General features: G+C 37.0%; 1 protein-coding gene across 5 annotated transcripts in view; it reads right to left on the reverse strand.

Moving 5' to 3' along the window:
- Nucleotides 1-23,527, reverse strand: part of ADAMTS6 (ADAM metallopeptidase with thrombospondin type 1 motif 6) — a 154,615-nt gene that overhangs the window by 71,380 nt on the left and 59,708 nt on the right. For all 5 annotated transcript variants that reach the window (XM_085212678.1, XM_085212675.1, XM_085212677.1 and 2 more), the window contains exon 10: nt 7,447-7,593. In XM_085212678.1, the coding sequence (XP_085068804.1) occupies nt 7,447-7,593 (147 nt within the window). The remainder of the gene's footprint in view (nt 1-7,446; nt 7,594-23,527) is intronic.

Here is a 23,527-nt window from a genome sequence, read left to right on the forward strand (position 1 = left end):
TTTTTCTGCTCACCACTACAGTGTGCTCCCTAGCCGTCTCACCTTCAACATTAGAGCTGTAGGCCTTTGGTTTTTGGACATTCTCTGTCTCATTTAATTGATTTATTAGTTCAATTTCAATTATTTTGTATTGTATTATCTCACACTCTGCTATCATATTTAGTAAATTAGCATTCACTCTTAGCTCGCTGCTGCTATTTTTTTAGGCCCATCTGCCTACCTTTTCCCTTCCCACTGTCCCAGGGTTCATGGGTCCCCCCTCCCCATTAGTCATGGAACAGGCCAAACCAGGCCAGAACTGTGACATTCTCTGAAGACAGCATTTTTATCATAACAAAAAACAGCTCTATTAATAAAAAAGCAAGAAAAGGTCTAGTAAGTAGTAATAAACTTATGAACTACTTCTCTCAGGCTGAATATTAATTTATTTTTCCCTCTACTTCAGTTCTATTATTTCTTTCAAAGAACATGAAAAAAATTGGTGTTACAAAATTAGTGGGGGAACCTAAAATGACATGCTGTATGTGTAGATGTAAAAAAAGAGATAGTGAGAATGATAAGGACTTTTAAATATCTTCATTTCTGCAAACTTAAATATTTCTGCTCACCATCAGTTTCACTGTTTGTGATTTTTTCTTACATAGAAATTGCATATAAAGTTTAAAAAAAACAATACCTACATGATATCAGAGACAGAACATTTATATTTTTGAAGAGGGATTGGGTAACTCTTCACTGTCTGCTATAGAAATAAGATGAACTCAAACTCAAGAAACATTCTGCTTACTCCACAAGATACTACATTAGTACTCAAGCACTTTCGCATTTTCCTAAGTTAATTTCATGAGTTTATATGGGGCACATTAGGACTATTTTCCATTATAAAATTGAAAAGCTTCATGCCATTTTACTGTTATTAACAAAAGTATTCCAGTATAATGTGTCAAGAAACAAAAGTAAAATAATCTATAATGAAGTTCAAAATTTAATTTGTATTACAATATTTCAGGCTAGAAAATTAATCTTATTTCTGCATGGAAGGATACCAAGGATACTACATCTTTCTTCAAAAGCTCACAATCTCAAAGTTTCCATCACTGTCAAACTGATCAATCAAAATGACAGCAACAGGGGACTCGATGCTAGACTCCTTAGCATGTAATAGTGACAATCTCTGTGCAGACATCACTTTTTATGCAAGGCTGCTGAGAAGAAAAACCACCCATGTAGAACCCTTCAGGGTTTATGCACATATTAGACTATTTATTCTCATATATCTCAGGAACATACATACTCCTTCAATAGCTGAGGAAAATATCCAGAACGTTAGCACAGAAAATGAGTTTGAGATGTTAGAGAATTAGCTCATTCATAATAATATGGAATATAATGCAAGCACATACTAGAAGATTCATTCTAAGTATTTTTAATCAACTACTAGAGCTAAATAATCATATAGATAAACATATAGATAGTATGCATAACATATTCTTTAATCACGTTATTAAATTTCCCATAAAAATATGGAAAATACCAATACTAAAATAACTTAAGTATAAACAGTGCATTTATATATTTACATAGCTATAAAAATCTGAATTATTTATATACCTATAAATAACATTTGGCTCTTTTCAAAAGACTTACTGCAGATATACTATATATTTTTCCTGAGTAAAAACTGATTTTTAAAGAGTACCAAGATATATTTCTAGATGGGCCACAAAAATTGCTTAACCTGACATTAATGAATAAACTCCGCAAACTGCTCAATAATCTATAGATAATAACACATAAATATTTGTACAATAAGGGCATAAGTAATGGAGATATGATTCAGAGTGGTACGTTTAAAATTAAAAATGAGATAAAATAGGATTACTAAATACAAACATTGTTGAACTTCGAGAAATCAAGATATTGATGTGGATTTACTAGACTCTCTCATGATATGTTCTACTACTTTTCAGCCTTTTGCACAAGGCTAGGTGTATAGCTGATTAGCTATTTCATAGCAAATACACTTCAATTTTGCACAATGTTCTTCTAATGTTCATTTTCTCTTTTGTTTTTTCGTAAATAATTTATTATTTCTTTAATGCATATTTCACTCCAAGCATTCTTTTCTTCTTCTGATTAAATACCCAGCACCCATATTAGGAAAAACCTACTGAGCCATCTATCAAAATCATCTGTTCCACCCACCAAAATCTACTGGTATCCATCCTGGAGAATTGGAAAGAGACTGAAAAAAAACATCCAATTTGTTCTATTTTCATTTCATCAGACACTCTATAGGAATCTGCAATTAACTCTGCCCTTTACAATTTACTTAAATTAATAAAATAAAAACAACAGGTAGACAAAGACTATTATTTGCAAAGTCAATACTCAGAAACATATTGCAAGCCAGTGATTACAAAAACTGGTTCTCTTCTTTTTAATTGTGCAGCCTTTTAGGCAGAATACTGACTTTTGAAGACTTTAGATCTAAAATAGTTACAGATATATCCTTTTTGATCCTTATTTGTCAGCAAAAAAAAGTCTTCTAATCTTTAAAGTAAAGGAAAAAACTGTAGGTGAACAGAATAACAGATGTGAATTTTCTACTTTATTTATTTGTAGAAAGAGATGGAATTTTGGTATTATTAATGTGACCTTATTTTACTAAACTAGTCTCCCAGAGTAACAGGACATATCTGCCATACAAAGTACATAAGGCATACAAGGAAAGTATCTTGTATTATCTTGCATATTCACTTGCATGTCTGAGATTCTTGGCCAGATGATGCCTGAACACAGACACTGGAAGATTTTTTACATCAACTCTATGAGCTTGGGTAGCCTGGTCTAGTATTAAATGTGGAGGTTGGTGGCCCTGCATGTAGCAGGGGGGTTGGAGATTCATGATCCTTGAGGTCCCTTCCGACCCTGGCCATTCTGTGATTCTGTGAGCTTCCTTGCACTAAAATATTTTTGGTTCAATTCCAGTTAGAAAGATCTAGTCACTGAGAGCTAAATCTTGCTGTATGGCAATTCTAGAGACTCTCCAAGAATATCGTGTGATAGATCTTATTTATTCAAATAGTTAAAAGAGTTTAGGTTCTTCTTCATTCCTCTTCAAAAGACAGAAATGCCTCTGAAAGACTAAGCTGGACACATGGCTTCTTGTTAAACCTTCTCCTATCTGACACTGATAAGATTTAACAACTAGAGATTAATGACTCCAGACATCAAGCAGATTAGGTTATTACCAACCATAAAAGTAACTGAATAATAAAATGAAGAAGAAAGTTCTCTTTTTTAAATCTCGGGATCTGCATGGCCACACCCTAGACAAATAAAGACTGAATGAAACAAAACTTGCATTATATATATACATATTTGCTGCATTCAATGAAGTTTTACCAATTGGTTTTCAACCACAGACAATAATTTTAGGGTTAGTTCACTTCTCAATGAACAGATTTTAACACTTTCTACATCTCTCACAGGAACCTTTGTCTTGTAACACTGCTCTCTCACTCTTCAAATCTTAGTAATTCCTTCTTGTATTTAATTCTATAAAAGTTTAATGAAATTTAAAGCCCCTGTAAAGGATGCTAAACAATTCAGGTGATAAATTAAATCCAGTCCTTCATTTTAACACAGAGCTTACAGCCAACAGCTATTACCTGCTAGAAGAAACGTCTTCCCCATTAACATGGTTCTCATTGGCCATTTCAAAGCCTGGGCTATCAGGTCATCATTCCTGGGAGTTTTGATAGACCTATTCGCAACATACACAGCTTTGCTTTGACTTCATTCCCATGAACTCACATTCACCCTCTATCTGGCTGTCTCACAGAGTAAACTCTTTTCTCAGAGTCTGGCTGAATTGACAACTTTTAAGTAGTACTTAATGGCTATTCCTCAGTACCCTCAGTCTGGAAAATTTGTATACAGATGCAGATTTTAAGAAGTCTTGAGAAAGAAGAGGGTAACACTGAGGCTCTGCTTTCATTGCTACCGTGATGACTTTTGTTTCAAAATGCTTCTGCCTCGTGAGAAAGGACAGCATGGTATGAACAAAATAAACACACAGTACAAAACTGTGCAGTTGCAAAGCAGTAGCCCAAGCCAGTATACTGTTAGATGCACATTAACCTACCCTACCACAGTGAACAGTTATTGAGCTTTTGAACAAATGTATTCCAGCTGCATTGTCCTGGAGTCATGACTACTCTGCCTCAACATGGAGACCCATGCTGATAACTCTAAAATATGTTTTACCATACAGACTCATGACTTCACATTTCTAATTGAGTATGTTTGTATTTCATTCCACTATGCTCTATTCTTGTTGTTAAATACAACTAAGTGAATTCAATCAAGAAAAAAAAACTCTTGTCACCCTTTTTTGTAGTTAACTGGTTCTGATTGCAGATGTTTTCCCATTTTTGATGAAAAATTGGAAAAAAAAAAAAAGGAGAGAGTATGAAATCTGTGTGGAATAAACATCTGCAGACAGAGATGGCAGTGCCTTTTGAGGCTTTGCCTCTAAACATCTGAATCAGCTGTTTCCTCATCTGCTACTAAGCTTGGAAGAGAAATTAGGAAAAAACAAAAATCAAATAATTTTTCCTGCCTGGATGCAAATTGTTCAGCTATTACTGGGGCAGGCAGGGAATTGCTACTACACGAATCTCACTATTTTGCTCTGCTTCTTGCTCATGATCATTACCTGAAATGAAAAGCATCTGCTATTAAGGCTGTTCTGCATCAAGGAAAAGAGAGAGGGGGTAAAAAATAAGCAGCCTAGGTTTCTGACAGATGTCCTATACGCATGTGTATACCTTAACAGTTCCCTGTTGTTATCGAGGTGTTGGAAAAATTAAGGAGAGAGACTGGAAACTTAAGAAAAAAATATTCACACTTAAATATTATTTTACCTTGCAAAATCAGGCAACAACTATTTGAAGAAAAAAAGCATTGATTCATTTCTAGGATATTAAAAACCACAAACAAGAAGAAACAGCACACAAATTATAACAAATCTCAAACTGATCATGTTTGAGAAATCTGAGTTTTAAAAAGAATACACAAAAAAACAAACAGCTTAGAACAACAGGAACAGATTCAATACAGTATTATGCTCCCTTTGTAATAATGTAAGTACAATTTCAATGGCATCTCACAGGCTTAAAAGTATTAGAAACTTAAAGAAACTTCACTGTGCTTCAGTGGAAAGAAAAGAATATCAGAGATGCTAAGAGTAAATAAAATAAATAAAACCATTTTAACAGAGTAGGAGAGGCACAAGCTAAATTTTTTTAACAGACATAGCTAAAAACTGAATGATCACTATATAAACAGAGAAAGCAAGTAAAGAAACATGAATGGTTGTTCAGGATGAAATTTAAAACTATGAAAAAATATTCAGCACTATTATATTTGAAGCATAATACAAGCCACAGAATTTATTATGTGTTTCTTTCTCTATGGACACAAGTAAAAAATACTTAGCTATCCTGGAACAGTCTTCATCAATTCATAAATCATTTTCAAAATAATTATGAATTCAAAATAAAGTTTAAAAGAGAGTGACAAATAGAAGGAAGACCATAAACAGCAAAAATGTAATAGTAAGAGTCAAATCCCACTACAAGAAAAAATAGGAATCATAGGAAGCTGGAGCATAGGAAGTTCCATATAAATGTGCGTAACAACTTTTTCACAGTGAGGGTGATGGAGCACTGGAACAGGCTGCCCAGGGAGGTGGTTGAGTCTCCTTCTCTTGAGACATTCAAGACCCACCTGGACACCTACCTGTGCAGCCTGCTGTAGGGAGTCTGCTTTGCAGGGAGGTTGGACTCAGTGACCTCTAGAGATCCCTTCCAGCCCCTACAATTCTGTGATTCTGCGATTGTGTGAAAATACCTGAAATGTAAGCTGATAGTCAGGATTATTGGACTGTGGATTAATCTCATAGAAGAGATGCAAAAATCCTATCTTTCCAATAGCTGATGTTTGTCTATATTATATACTAGAAGAAGTACTACAGCGAGCAGCTTAATTGAGCAGATATGATCAGCAATAATTTTGCCATTTTTTTTTCATACTGCTCGTGTTTAATTAATATATGCATATCCCCTCAGAAAATAACTTATATTGTGAGAAATCTGCATTACACATGTATGGGATAATTCATTCAGTATGATTTAGTCTAGACACTCATTTAAACACTCTAGCACATAAAAGTGGGTGTATTGTTCAGTGAGGTGATACAGAATACCTGAACCTGACACAGTAACCAAAACCAAGTATTTCCCTTTCAACAAACCCTAATATTAACACATTTGATTATGCTCATTATACGTACAAGGAGTCCAAACACATCTGTACAATTCAGTGATTCAGTGTGAGAGTAGCTACATTTGAACCAACTGAAGGAAAATGTTATTGGTCTGGATGGAGACCTTAGGAAACAGAATTGTTATTCCGAAGTAACATCCCTGAAAAAGGAAAAGCCCATTTCATTCTTAGAAATCCAATGACTAGACTATTTGATTGGTTTAAGTCCACCTCTTAAAACAAAGTTTTAAGAGATTTAAGATTAAAAAAAAAGTTTTAAGATTGAATTACTGAACAACTTTTATTTCTTAAAAAATAATTTCACTGATGACACTGCACATATCAATCAATGTCAGATTTGCTCCCATGAACCCACTGTCTCATACACATTTTAAAAATCATTATTAACTAGTTCTCAGTGAACTCACAGTTCTGTGCCTGTCTTTCAAAGGCTAACTGCACACAATGGCTTCATTATGCATCATGTAGAGAATGAAAACATTTTTGATACTGATGTATTTTGATTATTTTAATTTTTAGAATTTTTGGTAGGAATCTATTTCTGGATAAAAATCACCACAGAAGTATAGATTAGCATGGTTTAAAGATATTAATATAAAAATCTATGACAGCTTCAACTCTGATTATTTTCATGAAAGTTGCCAATGAATACTGAAAAACCAAAAGACTACATAAAAAAAGCACACGAATAGGAGAACAAGGAAAAGGGCTTGAACCTTGTTCCCTTCCCTGCATTTCCTCACATTACACATATATTTAAACAAAAAATTACTTCCTGTTACTCACTGACAAATTCTCGTCTTCCCTATTTTTCACCTTGAGATTAATTAAGTAAAGAAATATGATCACAACTTTAAAATGTTTGAATAGATTAAAACTTAACATCAAGAAGAGGGAAAAAGATTAGAAGTTTTTGCCAATATACAGGAAAAGGGCTCTACAATGTAATTCTGCACTGATTTGTCATATTTCTGCTTTTATATTCTAAAAACATAAATCATTAGAGCCAGCCACTGTATCTTTACTAAGTATTTATTCTGAAAGGTGTGAATTTTTCTGATAACTCATGATTTTTCTTGAGAGATTACTTACTCTAAAAAACTGGTGATATAATCCCGACTGCAGGCTGACCAAGAGAAAGGATTGGTGTTTGCTGTAATATGAGCTGCCATTAGTTTTGCTGCTTCGTGACCTTTGGTCCCACAGGAATTTCCTATTCCATCATGGTTCATGCCAAAACTGCCCAAAAGAGGAGAAAAACAGTTCATTATTCTTCTGCAGCATCAGACATCTCATAAAATTAAATGTGATTTTTACAGAAATCATATTGGACCTTGGAGAACACAGTCACTATAGGAGAATTCCAAGTGGAGAATTAAGATCAGTTACGTTCTGTTTAGTTTACTCAGACCTTGGAATGCTGTACAATTACTTAGCACTCATTTTCACAGTTTTGAAAGCATCTTCTTTTCTAAACCTTCAAGGAACATTCAATGTTTGCAAGACAAAGAGCACTCAGTACGGAATATACATTATGGCTTCAATTCTTCTGTTAGTAAACTGGGACAAATAGGGTACATGAATTTGCTGTAGCAGTATGTGTAGGCACACAGTAGCCAAGGATATTTTAAGCAGAATATGGGGTTTGCAATTTCCAGGGTTATACAGTACTCATGCTCCCTCTATCCATTCACAAGGTGACTTGCAGTTTTTTCTATTAGAGCTGTCACTTGTCATGGAAGTTCAAAGCGACAGATTTAAAATCAGTAGAAAATACAGTAAGAAAACTCTGGGTGGAATTTGGCCAACAGAGATTTCCAAATTTATTGACTTTCAACAAAGATGACATGATTCTGGAAAAAGAAACACGGTAAAAAAAATGCTTATAACCTAGAAATCCTGTGCTACTGAAACAAGACCTTCAAGCTACAGACAACCAGTATAAATTAAAACTTTGAGGTCAACTCAAAGAGAATCTATTTGAAAAGATTTCAATTATATATATAGAACTATCTTAAAATGAAACCTTTACTGCTGTTCCTACATTGACAGCATGTACTTCACAGGCCTGACATCACTGAAACATCTGAAGAGAATATATAAAACCATGACTTCTCTTAAACGTATACATATTTTTTAAATTCCATTTACTTAGTTTGCCTTTCTTTCACTTGGAACAAAATACCATATTTATCTAAATATTAACCTTCAGCAACATTAATTCCTGTTTATGAAACTTACGAAGTCAAAGAAGCAGGTACTGAGATACTTAAAAGCTTCTCTGAGCTTCACAAAGAACACTTTGTCAAAGTGAATGTCAAAACTAAGCTGCATTCCCAGAGCATCACTTCTTTACGTGACATACAAAGAGGTCAGTTTGGAGCCTTCTATGTTACAAATTTTAAAAATATTTCTTTCCTGATTTCTTACTTAATATTCGGGGATACAAATGTGTTGAAGACTCCATTTTTTAGTTCCAGAAACTTTTTCTTCTGATTATCAGAAAATACATCACTTCCATGCCTATGTTTTCGCATGGTCAGTAGCAATGTCTGCTCTTACTTAGTTTGGGGCGTAATGTCTCCTAAATGCAGAAAGTCAATGCTGCATTATGAACAGCAAACATTTGACTGACATTTTAGGTCATTCTCAAATGAAGACTATCACCATTATACAAAAGAATTAGAGCTCTACAAAAATAACTTGTTGAGCAATGTATGTGCCATCAGATGAGAGCTAACTATTATTGTTAAATTGTTTTTATGTTGATAAATTTTTAGGGGAGTGAAGGAGATAGAACTGAATCAGCCTATAACAAAAAAAATGTACTTTATTGGCCTAGTTAACTGCCTCCATTTCCTAGAATTAATGATATCTGTAGATGTAATTTACAGATTGTAGATGTAGATGTAATCTCTGTACAATTTCTTAAAATGGAAAACCTTAGCTTGTAACAGTCCGTATGAGTGTGCTGCCTACAGAAATGGACATTTTATTATGTGGGAAAGAGCTACACTGGATCATGCTGCTATGCTTTTCTGTATGAGAGATATGTAATATTTCTGACACTCATCTTTTCATTCACTCATTTCTAGTTAGCATGCTCCTACTGTCAAAGAAATCACAGTACTTCAGCAGTCTGGGAAATGAGAGTCCAAACATAATTTTCATCTTTAGGGCCAACCAAGAAGAACAAACTTCATAGTTAAGTATCCTTGCTTTTACCAGCTGTTTGTGAAAGATGGTGGCAGTGGTATATCTGATTAAAAGCAAATCTTATGCACACGAGTACTCAAAACATTTCCATGAGTTGGTGGTTTTATTCATTTATTTAAAAATATTAATTCAACTAAATCATCTATTCCCTTCCACAATGGCTATTTTACTTGTGGCTGCTTCTGAACTTAGTAGGAAAACTGACCACTAGGTACAGGTCATTTTTCTGATGCTAAGAAAGGAATTTTGCAAAAATTGTAATCTTTTTCCAGAGATGGTAGTGGCAGCATGCCCTTACATCCTACTAATTTACACTCCTATGGCAGCTGAAAACATATTTTTGTCCAAAGTATCTGCTTTAGATTCATCATAACATGTTACATTCATTTGGTCATCATTACACTAAGGTTCCATCTTTCACAAAAGGATGTTTGCGATTCAGTTGGGGTGGAAAGGCAAATTAGAATGAAATAGTCCTGATGGAGGCACCACCTTTTTCAAAATGATTGAACAGAAACAGACTGTATTTTTTTCACTGGCTTTAAGATCTTGTCCAAAACTGCCAATACAATTCTAGTTTTAAAAGAATAGTCAGTTAAGCATGGAGACAGTGACTCTAGTAACTTTGGGGGTTGGACTCAATGATGTCTGGAGACGCCTTCCAACCCCTGCAATTCTGTGATTCTGTTAACTGACACAGGAGTTTTCTAAAAAATTACCATTCTGTTTACTATCTCAAGGAAAGATGTTTAGGTCAGGAGCACTGAATCACACTTTTTTTTTTTTTTTTTTTTTTTTTAAACTGCATTATGTCCACTCTTTTCCCAAAAGCTCACGTTTGCATACAAGAACTATGGAAAGCAGCAGCAATATGAGTTTTAAAATCATTGTAGAAACTTTCCTGCATTTTTTCCTGTTTCTTGTATACTTCTGAGAAATTCTAAATAAACAGCATATCTAGTACTCTGTTTCTGTTTCATTTATTAACATCTGCAATGGAATAGCTTCTTTTCTTGGCAATGTTTTTACTTATATCTGAACAAATTATCTCAGAGGATCATTTGTAATACATATCTAACTTATGATGTGACCTCAAAAATCACAGGGGAGATAACTGGTCTCAGCTGCATTGAATAAAACAGTAACAGATAAACAGAAACCCTGGAGTAAAAGCAGAGGACAAGATGAGAATGTAATCTTCCTGTGTTCCCTTCCTTTTCACCGTAAAGGAACAATACAACAGGTCCCTACAATTTCATCTCTATTTAAGATAAGGTTGCTGATTTGTTGGGTTGTTCTAAATTATTATGGTTAGAGCTGCCAAAACATTTACTGCTGATGAGTCTGAATTGACTGAAATTACTTTTGTGAAACAGCCAGGATGCTTCTGCCTTCATTTATTATCCAAAAACATAAGACTCAGACGAGACAGGTCCAAATCAATCTGAATGCTCCTTAATACTGCTTACAGAGGTTTATTTCATGTACCATGTACTTTTGCAACACTACAATTAACTGGAATGTGCTACTCAGGTAAAGTATTTTTTTTCCTGACTTTTTAGCAACCTACTACTTCTGCTTTCCAATATTAATACTAATGATCTGCATGTCAAGCCAATTCATTGCTTGGAACACTGGAAACTGCAGATATCTAATGTTTATTTCCTCTAAATACGACACAGTACTTGTAGTCATTTATTATTTTATTAATTTTTAATCACAGATTAATGAGTTATAGTACATATGGGAGAATCTGGCCTAATTCTTTTAAACCAGTGCCTCATACTTTGCTTTGTCACATGTTTAACAATGCAAGGAAGAAAACACCTGAGAAGGAGACACTAGAAGAGTCAGGTGGCACAACAAAGTTATAGGAACGGAAGCAAAATAAATATTGTAAAAATCAAGTTCTTCATTTTCCTGTTTTCTATCAGAAGCTGAATTACAGCTCTGTAACTATATATAGCCCTTTAGGAAAAATAAATCTTTAAGAGAGAAAAGAAAGAAAATCTAACCGTAAGAGGTTTTATTATACTAACTTATTTGACCTAGGAAAGACAAAACAAACACATCTAAAAGAATGAAATGAGGCAACTTTAAGCTAAGTATCTTATGTACCAGGTGCATCACTAGATCTTATTTGACTGAGTCAATACACTAATTAGATACACTACTCCCACAGCTTTTCTGAAGAGCAAAGCAAGGGGCAGGGAAGAGTGAAAACTGTGCACCAGTGAAGTATACTTTCAAGATTTCTAGTAGTAAATCACTACACTGAGAATATCAAATACATTCTTGAACAAGTCTTGTTGTACTTGATACAAGATATAAAGAACGAATTGCAATTTACTTGTACTTATCTGCTTATGTAAGACATAACAACTTTTTCATAAACTTTACATCCATTTTATTTTTTGTTTGTTGCTCCAGTAATTGTTACACAGATGTCATTTGAATCTTCAGAAATTTGACATTTCATCTATTTAAAAAAGTACTGTATTCATATAGTAAGCTTTACTTTGCAAACATTACTAAACCCTTAAATGATCTTTTCACATCAGAACATACGCAGAGAGGAAAAAGGAGAGAAAATTAGAATGTTTCGGTATAATTTTGTTCAATGAATGAGCATGAATTCAGACAAGACATACTATTAGACAATAAAAGACTTTTTTCCTGCAATATCAGAGCTATTATATACATGTAACCCAAACAGCAATTCCTGAGTGGATATATGCAGTAATTTTGTTAATTATACTCATACCTATTAATAGAAAAATAATGTAAATTGATACAGAGGAATCTGTACAGAGCTTTTATAGCAGTCGAAGGCTCGCAATTTTTTATTTTTATTTTTCATCATATCTTTTACACCATGTCACAACAGAAAGTTCTCCTACTTCATTGTGGAAGGCCTAGATAAATTTCTAGCCAATGTTATTGAAGTATTGGTTATAGCTTCCTATTTGTAAGCAAATCACAATGAACTCTTAAATGACATAAGAAAGCAGAAAAAGCAAGTATTGAAAATTGGCTTATTTCCATTTGGGATCACAGCTATTGATTTGTTGAAACTAACTGATACTGCATTTTTCCACTCAAGGAAGGGATTAAGATTAATTACTTCTCTTTTTATTTGCATGTCTTAATGTGGACTTTAGTCTTAACTGATGATTTCCTATATTTGGAGATCATAAGTTTTGGGGCATCCCAATCCTTTACTCTGAAGTAACGTAGAATTTCCAATTTCGACTTTAGTTAAATACGTAATTTCTGGGGAAATATACTGGGGAAACTGGGGAATATACTGATTGAACAATAGTAGCTTTATATAATAAGCATATGTGCCATGAAATTAAACACAATTTTAGCATGTTTCTAACATAACTGTTTTCCCAATAATTTCCTAAATATTTTTCTCTTTGACTTCTCTCTGATGATTAAACACATACAATCTTGATACATTAGCATAATTTAGTATTAAATAAAATGTGCAACTTTAAAATAAACAAAGCAATTTCACTGAAAAAAAAAAAAAACACAGCCTATTCAGAAATAGCAGGAGAAATAGCATACTTCTATAGAAAAAGTAAAGCAAAAATATTTCTTCCTGGTTTACACTGCCTTAGCTATCCAGCTTTCATGCCACAAGAGTAAAATTAAATAATGTTTGTGTGCTATGCAAAGGTGAAGTATGAACGTAATAGGTTTCTATACTACAGGTCAAAGTGGAAAGCATTGCCTCTAATCAGGAAGCAAACTTCTGAGCTCAGATTTCCTTTGGAAATTCATGATGCCCTGAAGGTTACTATAAACTTCCTTTTCACTCCCAATTTATTCTTCCTGTACTTTTGCAGAGGTCTGTTAAATGTTATTACATTACTTTTCTTTGATTAAATGCTTTAATGTAGGACACGATCTTATTATTCTATACTTCAAACAATATTTTCAATGTATTTAGAATCATAGTCATTTATTTAGACATAAGCCTTTTTCATTTTTAAATGTGAACATATTATAGAAATGAGAATCGTTCCTGCAGAATCATGTTTACGACATTTTCTTTAAATGTATAATTAAAATGAAAGTCCAAATAAAGAATTTTTAATGGAAATTGTATTCCTTCATATTTGAAATATGAAAAGGCAGACAGAAAATAATATTCAACTAAAAAGAAGAGAGAATATCTGGGTTTAAGTGGCTGGTTAGGTCAATTTACTATCTCTTTGTTGTAGAGTTGTAGTGAGCTGTAAGATTAAACAATCCCAGTTCCCTCAGCCATTCCTCGTAAGACTTGTGGTCCAGAATCATCACCACCTTTGTTACTCTTCTTTCAACATGACCCTCGATGCCAAGGGCCTTTCTGGTAGGGAGGGGCCCAAATGAACACTGTACTCAAGGTGCAACCTCACCAGTGGCGAGTACAGGGGAATGATCACTTTTCCACTCCTGCTGGCAACACTATTTCTGATACAAGCCAGGATGCCACTGGCCTTCTTGGCCACCTGGACACAATGCTGATTCAAGTCCAGCTGAGCATCGACCAATACCCCCAGGTCTGTTTCCTCTATACAGTCTTTCAGCCACTCTGCCCAAAGCCTGCAGTATTGCCTCCAACTGAAGTGAAAGACCCAGATCTTGATCTTGTTGAACGTCATCCCATTGGTCTCAGTCCAGCTTCCCTGCCTGTCCAGATCCCTCTGCAGAGCCCTCCAACCCCCACAAAAATCAACTCTTCCTCTCAGCTTGCTGTAATTTGCAGACTTACTTAGGGTGCACTCAATCCCCCCCCATCTAGGTCATCAATGAAGATTCTGAACAGGACAGGCCCAGTACCGATCCCTGGAGAATACCACTCTTGTTTGGTTGCCAGCTGGATTTAACTCCATTTACCACCACTCTCTGGGCCAGGCCTGGCCATCCAGACAGTTCTTTACCCAGTGAAGAGCATACCTGTCCAAGCCATCAGCTGCCAACTTTTCCAGGAGAATACTACAGGAGACAGTGTTAAAAGCTTTGCTGAATTCTAGGTAGACTTCATCAGTAGCCTTTCTCACATCCATCATGCGATCATAGGAGATCAGATTGGTCAGACAAGATCCGCCTTTCAGGAATCTGTACTGGCTGGGCCTGATCCCTTGGTTGTCCCACACGTCACATGATCTCACTCAAGATGATCTGCCAATAACCTACACTGGCTCTAATGTCAGGCTACCAGCCCTGTAGTTCCCTGAATCCACCTTACAACCCTTCTTGTAGATGGAAGTCACATAGGCAGGCCTCCAATATTCTAGGACCTCTCAATTTGACCAAGAATGCTAACAGATGACGGAAAGTGGCATGGCAATCACCTCCGCCAGCTCCCTCAGCATCTTCTGGTGGATCCCAGGTAATAGGTCTCTAGATGTTTCCACATGAATGGTGGAGGTTTTATTCTGCTCCCCATTCAATTTCCAGGTCAGGGGGTAGAGAATCCCAAACATAATCTGACTTTCAAAGACAGATGTAAAGAAGGCACTGAGAACCTCAGCCTTATCCTCAGCAGTCACATTTCCCATTGCATCCAGGAAAGGATGGATATCCTCCTCAGCCCTCCTCTTACTGTTAACACATTTGTTAAGTTTTTTTGGTCTCTTTTACACCAACAGCCAAGTTGAATTCAAACTGGGCTTTTGCCTAATTGTCTCCCTGACCCACTCTGGTTTTTATCTGATTAACAGCAGTATTAGCAGCAATATAAAGCTATTCTAAGAACTATATATAGGGAGAAATACTATAAAACTCAATACCATTCTTTATGTTCTCAAAAAAAACTCAGTTGATTACAGTGTTATAGATGCCTTCAATAAAAGCAGTTCATTATGAGCCTTGCCTACACAGTTTAACTGCACAAAACTTACGATATATAAATATACATAAACTACAAATTTTAAGGAAGCCAAGAAAACATTTTTAAAATTCCATATAAATATTTAACAGGAAGTATGACTAGCCATAATAATCACTCTCACATTCTCAATCTCATTAAGACTCCATGGCTTTTCTGGATAACATTGTTTGATCACATGTAAGTTACTGGGATCAATACAAGGGTAAATTAATTACATTTATTATGCTATGACACATAGAAAGTCAGAATGGATAAACTAACAGTTTCATAGAGTCACAGAATCATAGAATGGTTGCTGTAAGGAACCATTAAAGATTATCCAGTCCAACTCCTCAGCCATAGGCAGGGACACCTTCCACTATAACAGGCTGCCCAAAGCCCCCACCTATGTCATCCTGGAACAATTCAAGCATCCTCTACTTCAGCCATTTGCTCCAGTGCCTCACCATCCTCATAGTGAAAAACATCCTCCTTATATCTAATAAAAATCTACCTCCTTCTTGTTTAAAACCATTGCTCTTGGTCTTGTCACTGCTAGGACCAGTAAAAACTCTTTCTCCATCTTTATTACAAGCTTTAGCATAGATAAATCATTTACATGGTTCTAATTTTCATCACTGATCATTTTCATCAGCCAATTTCCTATTTTCATCATATGTTTGAAAAGAAAAACAATCATTTTGGTGCAGTAAAAAAAAAAGTTTTCAATGCTCCTTGAAAACAGTATTTTACAAACATAGGTACGAACTTCCCAGTATACACATTAATAATACTCACTTATGGAGAAAGGAAGTCAAAAGGAATTATTAACTTCCTTCACAGAGACATTTAGTCACATTATGCATGAATAGGATTTGATGCTTGGATTGCACAAAACATTATAAACCACAAAGATATTTTTACCACGTATTTTTTCCAGCTTCTACTGAAGATACCTACATAGCATGTTTGTTTTCAATTCCATGTTTACAGTGCAGTTTTCTTTATTATGTCTGCATCAGATAAAATCTAGTTAATATGATTTGTTTTTTCAGAGCAGCATTTGACAAGTCACATAAGCTAGAGTAAAAGGTGAAAGCCTCAAAGAGCTGAGATTTCAAAATTTCAAAACATTTTCTGTATAAGAAGCCAAGCAAAGATGATTAATAAAAAGCCTGAGATCAAAGGATATATGCTATGGAAATACTGTTTTTCTTAAATCCTAAACAAAGTCATAAAATCACTGAATATTCTGAGCTGGGAGGGACCTACAAGGATTATGGGAGTCCAACCCCTGGCTCCACAAAGGACCATCCAAAATTCAATCGATAAGTGTGAGAGCATAGTTCCAACACTTTGTGAACTCTGGCAGCTCCATGCCATCACCAATGCCCTAAGGAACGTGCTCAGAGCCTGACCATCCTCTGGCAAAGAACCTGTCCCTAATCCTAACTTCCCCTGGCACAGCTCCATGCCATTCCCTTGGGCTCTGTTGCTGTCACACGGAGCAGAGCTCAGCGCTGCCCTCCACTCCCTGTGAGGAGCTGCAGCCGCCATCAGGCCTCCCCTCAGCTCCTCTGCTCTGCACTGAGTAAACCCAGGGACCACAGCTGCTCCTCATATGTCTTGATCCTTCTAGATCCTTCTCAAACTTAGAAGCCGTCCACAGACACTCTCCAGTAGTTTTATGTTCTCCTTATATAATTCCACCCAACGCTGGAAGTGAGGTCATATAGCACAGATCAGAGCAGAACAACCCCTGGGTGCACACCAGGGTTCAGATGGCCCTTTGGACTGCCTGGGCACAATTCTGGCTCACATTCAACCTGTCATCAACCAGAACCCCAGATCTCTGTCTGCAGGACTGTTCTCCAGCATCTCACCCCTCTGTCTGTACAGATTTTTTTATTTTTTATTCAGGGTTGGCCCATACCTAGTGCAGAATCCAGCACTTGGTAAACTTCATGCCATTACTGACAGCCCAGCCCTTTGGTTTGTCAAGATCTCTCTGCAAAGCCTCTTCATTCTCAAAGGAGATGACAGCTTCTGACAAGTTAAGTGTCATCCACAAGCTTAGCATAAATTCAGATCTTACATCCAGGTTATTCATTGAAGAGTCTGACCCACCAGTCATCTGTTCCCTCATCACATTATTTTTTTTGTCTAGACTGGATCTTTTGTTCAGAGGAATACTGTGAGAAAAAGTATTCAAAGCTTTATTAAAATCCAGAAAGATGATGTCAACTGGCTTCCCTTAGACAACTAGGTAACATTGTCATAAAAATTGATTATGTTTGTTAAACACAAACCCACAGGGTGTAATAAACCCATGCTGGCTGCAATCAAAGACTGCACCATCTTTTAGGTGCTTTTCAGTAAGTCCCAGACTAATCCTCCTAATTTCTCTAGGCATTAAAATGAGACTGACAGGCCTGCAGCAAACAATGTATTCTTTCTTGCCCTGCTCAAAAATTGCAGCAATGTTTGTCAGCTTCCAGTCCACTCTGAGCTCTCCAGATTCCAAAGGTTGTTGAAAAATAACTAAGAGAAGGATATTTCAAGTCTCACAAGGACATCTGACAGCTCTTGGAGTAACCTAGGATGAATCCCATTGAGCCCCATAGACTTACACTCTTCCAGCTGCAGCAACAAATCTCTCACAAGTTCCAAGTTGGCTGAGCACCTAATATTCCCACAAACCATATTTTGAAGTGATTCACCAAGTAATAGACCAGCGTCATCTCTCGTCCTCTTTTGATTCTTAAAATACACAGCGCCCCTTTTGGTGACCTCCAGCTTCAACTCTAGTTGAGTTGTGGACACACAGTTTTTCCCTGTACAATGGCAAACAGTATCACTGTAGTCCTCCTGCATCATTTGACCTTACTTCCAGAGTCTGCACACTTTCCTTTTCTGTCTAGGCTCTGCTCAACCAAGTCTTCTGCTCTCTTGACTTGACTGACTTGTGCTCTTAAAAGATGGCTCTTAAAAAAGTGACCAGCATTGATGGACCCCAGTATGTTCATCACAAATACAATAAATAAAAAACTTCCCTCTGGAATGAAATCTATTTGCTAACTTATTTTTAAAGTCAAAAAGAAAGACAGCCACTCCACTCAAATTATTTTAAACTGGACCAATATAAAAACAACAGATTATCTTAAGCATGTTAATAACAAATTTGAATATTGCAGAAGTAATAAGTTCTAACAAAGGTAAGCTTAAAAAAATGTGAAGAGGGAATAAATTTACAAGAAGAATAACATAACAGAAACCCTGTCCAATTTGGAGAGATCATCACTCTAAGGATCTTATTGTGTTAATACAAAAAAAAAAAAAAGGGCTTAATTTGTTAGTTTTTTTCTTTTTTTGTATGTTGATAAATGGAACACAAGCACCTCAGAGTGACCTCTGCAGTACACCTGAGGTTTGTCTACATCAAAAAGCAAAATCACTCTTCCAACCCAAAATGCGCGTGTGAATGTTTCATCTTCTTCATAAGCAGAACACAGTCAGAAATAAGAAGCATTTCATCTGTTTGAGACAAGAAAAAGTCTGTAGGTTTAACTTCGGTTTTAACATCTTTTTAATCATAAACTGCAAACATTATGGAAAAATAAAAAGCCTGAATAAAATGAAAAGAGTAACCAACTTTACAACAGTAGTTCTTCATAAAGAGTATTATTCATATGATATGTAAATCGGAATTGTTAGCAGTGTCTAACGGAATGGTCTACAGTTACATACTTAGTTCCCCACACCTTAAGAATTTAAAAGTGCAGCAGATGCAACTTTTTTCACTACTTTTGCCACCACAGAATCCCAAGGACCCTGAACTAGCTGGTAAAGAAAATTGGCTGCAGCAACAGAGTTGTGTCTTGAAAATAGATACAATTGCCAGATTCCTTTCTCTGTAAGTGACTCCCAGTAACAAGTTCTGCCAGCTCTTGTGCCTAGGAAGGAATTGTTCAAGGATCAGTAACTGGCTTTCTGACACAGAATTACAGAACTGTAGGAGTTGGAAGGGACCTCTAAACATCATCTATAGTCCAATACTCCTGCTAAATCAAGTTCCCTAAAGTGAGTTGCATAGGAAAACATTCAGGTTGGTCTTGAACATATCCAGAGAAGGAAATTCTATAACCTCTCTGAACACCTTCTTCCAGTATTTTGTCACCCTCAAAGTAAAGAAGCTCTTCATCACATTTTAGTGTTCAGTTTGTGTTTATTGCCCCTTGTCCTTTCACTGAGCCCACTGAAAAGAACCTGGGCTCAACCACCTGACACCCGCCCTTTTGTTATTTATAAGCATTGAGGAGATCTCCACTCAGCCTCCTCTAGGCTGAAGAGTCCCAAGTCCTCCACAATTCTAAAGATCTTGGACTCTCTCCAGTAGTTCCCTGCCTGTCTTAAACTGGGGCACACTACTCTAGATGTGGCACCACTAGAGCAGAGGAGAGGGGGAGGATCACCTCCCTCAACCTGCTGGCCATGCTTTTTTGAATGTACCCCAGGATACCACTGGCCTTTGCCACAAAAGCACACTGCTGGCTTGTGGCCAACCTGCTGTCCACAAAGACACCCAGGCTCTTCTCTGCAGAGCTCCTCTCCAGCAGGTCAGCCCCTAACTTGTACTGATGCACACAATTATTCCTTCCCAAATGTAGGACTCTACAAATGCCCCTGTTCAATTTCATAAGATTCTCTCTGGTCAACTCTCTATCCTACCCCAATCTCTCTGAATGGCCTACACCAGAAGGCTGAATTGCATTATGTACGTAAACTCCTAACAGCAATGCAATTGCCCTAATGTTTTACAAAGGGTCAGTTCTGTAACTGACAACTGGACTGTCAACAGTTTATGGGCCAGTTCTGCCCAGTTCCATGACAAACTGGGGAGGAGAGACCCACAGACCTACGCCCCAAGAGAAGGATAAAAATTAGGAAAAAAGGTAGGGAGATGGGGCTAAAAACAAAGAACCAGCAATGTGCTGAGAGAGAAAACTAATTTACTAAATATAATATCACAATGGCATGTTCTGCTGGCAGTGTGAGCTTGCAGCCCAGAAGGCCAACTATAGCTTGCATTAAAAAAGAGGTGCCCAGCAGGGAGAGGGAGGTGACTGTCCCCCTCTACTCAGCTCTTGTGAGGCCCCATCTGCAGTACTGCGTCCAGGCCTGGGACCCCCAGTACAGAAAAGATGCAGAGCTCTTGAAGTTGGTCCAGAGGAGGGCTACTAAGATGATCAGATGGCTGGAGCACCTCTCCTATGAGGAAAGGTTGAGGGAACTGGGCTTGTTTAGCTTGGAGAAGAGAAGGCTCCGGGGAGACCTCATTGTGGCATTCCAGTACTTGTAGGGAGCGTATAAACAGGAGGGGAATGACTCTTTACATGGGTGGATAGCAATAGAACAAGGGGGAGTGGATTTAAACTAAGACAGAAGAAATTGAGGTTAGATATTAGGAGGAAGTTTTTCACCCAGAGGGTGGTGACACACTGGAACAGGATGCCCAAGGAGCCTGTGGATGCCCCATCCCTGGAGGCATTCAAGGCCAGGCTGGACGTGGCTCTGGGCAGCCTGGTCTGGTGGTTGGCGACCCTGCCCACAGCAGGGGGATGAAACTACATGATCATGGTGGTCCTTTTCAACCCAGGCAAACCTATGATGAATGCAAGACAACACAATATAATACAATATAATTGGAATTGATGCTAATAAATCAAATATATGAGAGAGACAGTGTGTCCAAAACCGAAGACCTTACTCTAATGCCAAAGGTGAGATGGCTAGAGAGCACAAACCACAGAGACAAGCAGTAAAAGAAGAGGCAGTCTCACAACTCGTGAGCAGTTTTATCTTTCCCTCCAAACAGAGAATGGAAACAGAATAGTGAATGTCCTCTTCTGAGAACCAGAAATCCATGACAATCCATGGAACTGGAGCATTAAGTCTTTAACTCCCAGTACACTACATGATGTTACTATATGGAATACCAATAACAAAAATCATAAACTCATGATATAGACATCATTACTTCTGAGCTTCAGATAACATATTTAACTCTGCCTGTCACTTAGCTATTGACATTATATATCTGGTGAATCACTTTGATAACCTCTGTGAAGATACTGCATGAAATTTTATGCCAGCAGCCTTCAAAGTCTTATAGTCCAAGATAAAAGTAGTGTTGTCTTCTCTCAAGTGAGATAGTTTGAAGCAAGTGTTGGTGCATTTCTTTCTGCCTTAAACAAAAACATCTACAACAATCACAAGTTAGATTCTTGCCAGTTCACATAATGTAGAGGTACTGTTAACTCTGCCATTGGCATCAGATGTAATATTGGCATCATGTGAATAGAGGATGTGGTAACACCAGCTCTTTCAACCTAGTACTTTATCCACTTAGCTGTGCTGCCAAGCCCTACAGTATCCTCCCTAGCGTTCATTTACTTCATGCATTAGTTCATCTGTGTGAGATGCCTTCAGGAGAGATCAGTTCATCCCCATTGGGTCAAGAAAAAAGACTGACAAAACTTGACACTCTTCACTGTTTTGTTGCTTTCTATTTTTGGAAGTCTCTAAACCCTTTTTTTTTTTTTTTGCTACAAACATCCTGTCCTTCAACGCATTCTCTTCCAGTTTAGTTTAGTTGAGACATGTTTGTCTACAGAAATGATAAATGCACAGCTAAATACTTGAAAGTATTCCATTGTATTTCTTTAACTACAAATTGCTCTAGTCGTAATTCTGTAAAATACTTTTCAAAGTTAATCATCTTTGATGTATGAAAATATATTCCTCTTCAGTATTTTCATGAAGCCCTTTTTTTTTTTTTTGTTAAGCATTTACCCATAGGTAGCAATTGAAAGTCATTGAAATATCTGTCACAAAATAATAGAAATTATATTTTAACACAACTCTTCAGAGTATTTATTGACTAGTAAAATGTATACCCTAATTGGAAGCTTCATTATTGCTGAAGTTATCAAAGCCAGAATATTTTATCAATTCATTTCAAAGCAAAATAAAATGTCTCCCTCTTCCGTTCCACTCTGCTGAAACATTCCTCCATCTTATTAATAAGAAACATTTTGAACACTGTATGCTACTTAGTTGATTGCTAAGATCTTAAAGCTCCTGACATTGTCCTGTAAACCACATTTTCTTTTGCAATATAAACACAACTGCATAAAACAATATGAGATCCAAGATATTCAAACTGATAGAAGAACTATAAAAGAGGCAATTATGCCAGTTAACAATTGGGCAATTAACATAGGTACAGCCTCACACAGAATTGCAGGTGATTGGAAAGGACCTCTAGAGATCGAGTTCAACCCCCCTGCAAAACAGGCCCCTACAGCAGGCTGCACAGGTAGGCATCCAGGCTGGTCCTGAATGTCTCCAGAGAAGGAGACTCCACAATCTTCCTGGGCAGCCTGTACCCTAGCTCCGTCACCCTCACTGTGAAGAAGTTCCCATTAGTATTGGTGCAGAACTTCCTATGTTCCAATTTATGGCTGTTTCCCCTTGTCCTGACCCCACAGACCACTGAAAAGATGTTGGCCATTCCCTCTGACTCTCACTTAAAATATTTATAAACATTAATAAGATCACCTCTGAGTCTTTTTTTCTCAAGGCTGAACAGACCCAAGTTGCTCAGTCTTTCCTCATAGGGGAGATGCTTCAGATCCTTTACCATCTTCATGGCCCTCTGCTGGACTCTTTCCAGGAGATCCCTGTCACTTTCGTACTGGGAAGCCCAGAACTGGATACAGAATTCCAGGTGAGGCCTGACCAGGGCAGCACAGAGGGGGAAGATCACCCCCTCTGACCGGCAGGCCATGCTACTTTTAATGCACCCCAGGATTCCACTGGCCTTTTTGGCCATCAGGGCATACTGTGGTTCATGACCAACCTATCATCCACCAGGACCCCCAGGTTTTTGTCTGCACAGCTCCTCTCCAGCAGGTCATGTCCCAGTCTGTATTCAATTCATGTTGAATGTTGTGCGTGGTTCTGATCTCCATAACATAAAAAGGATGCTAAGGTCCTTGAAAGCCTTCAGAGGAAGACAACGAAGCA

The sequence above is a fragment of the Meleagris gallopavo genome, chromosome Z, assembly GCF_905368555.1.
Source record: "Meleagris gallopavo chromosome Z, MGAL_WU_HG_1.1, whole genome shotgun sequence".
Lineage (NCBI taxonomy): Eukaryota > Metazoa > Chordata > Aves > Galliformes > Phasianidae > Meleagris > Meleagris gallopavo.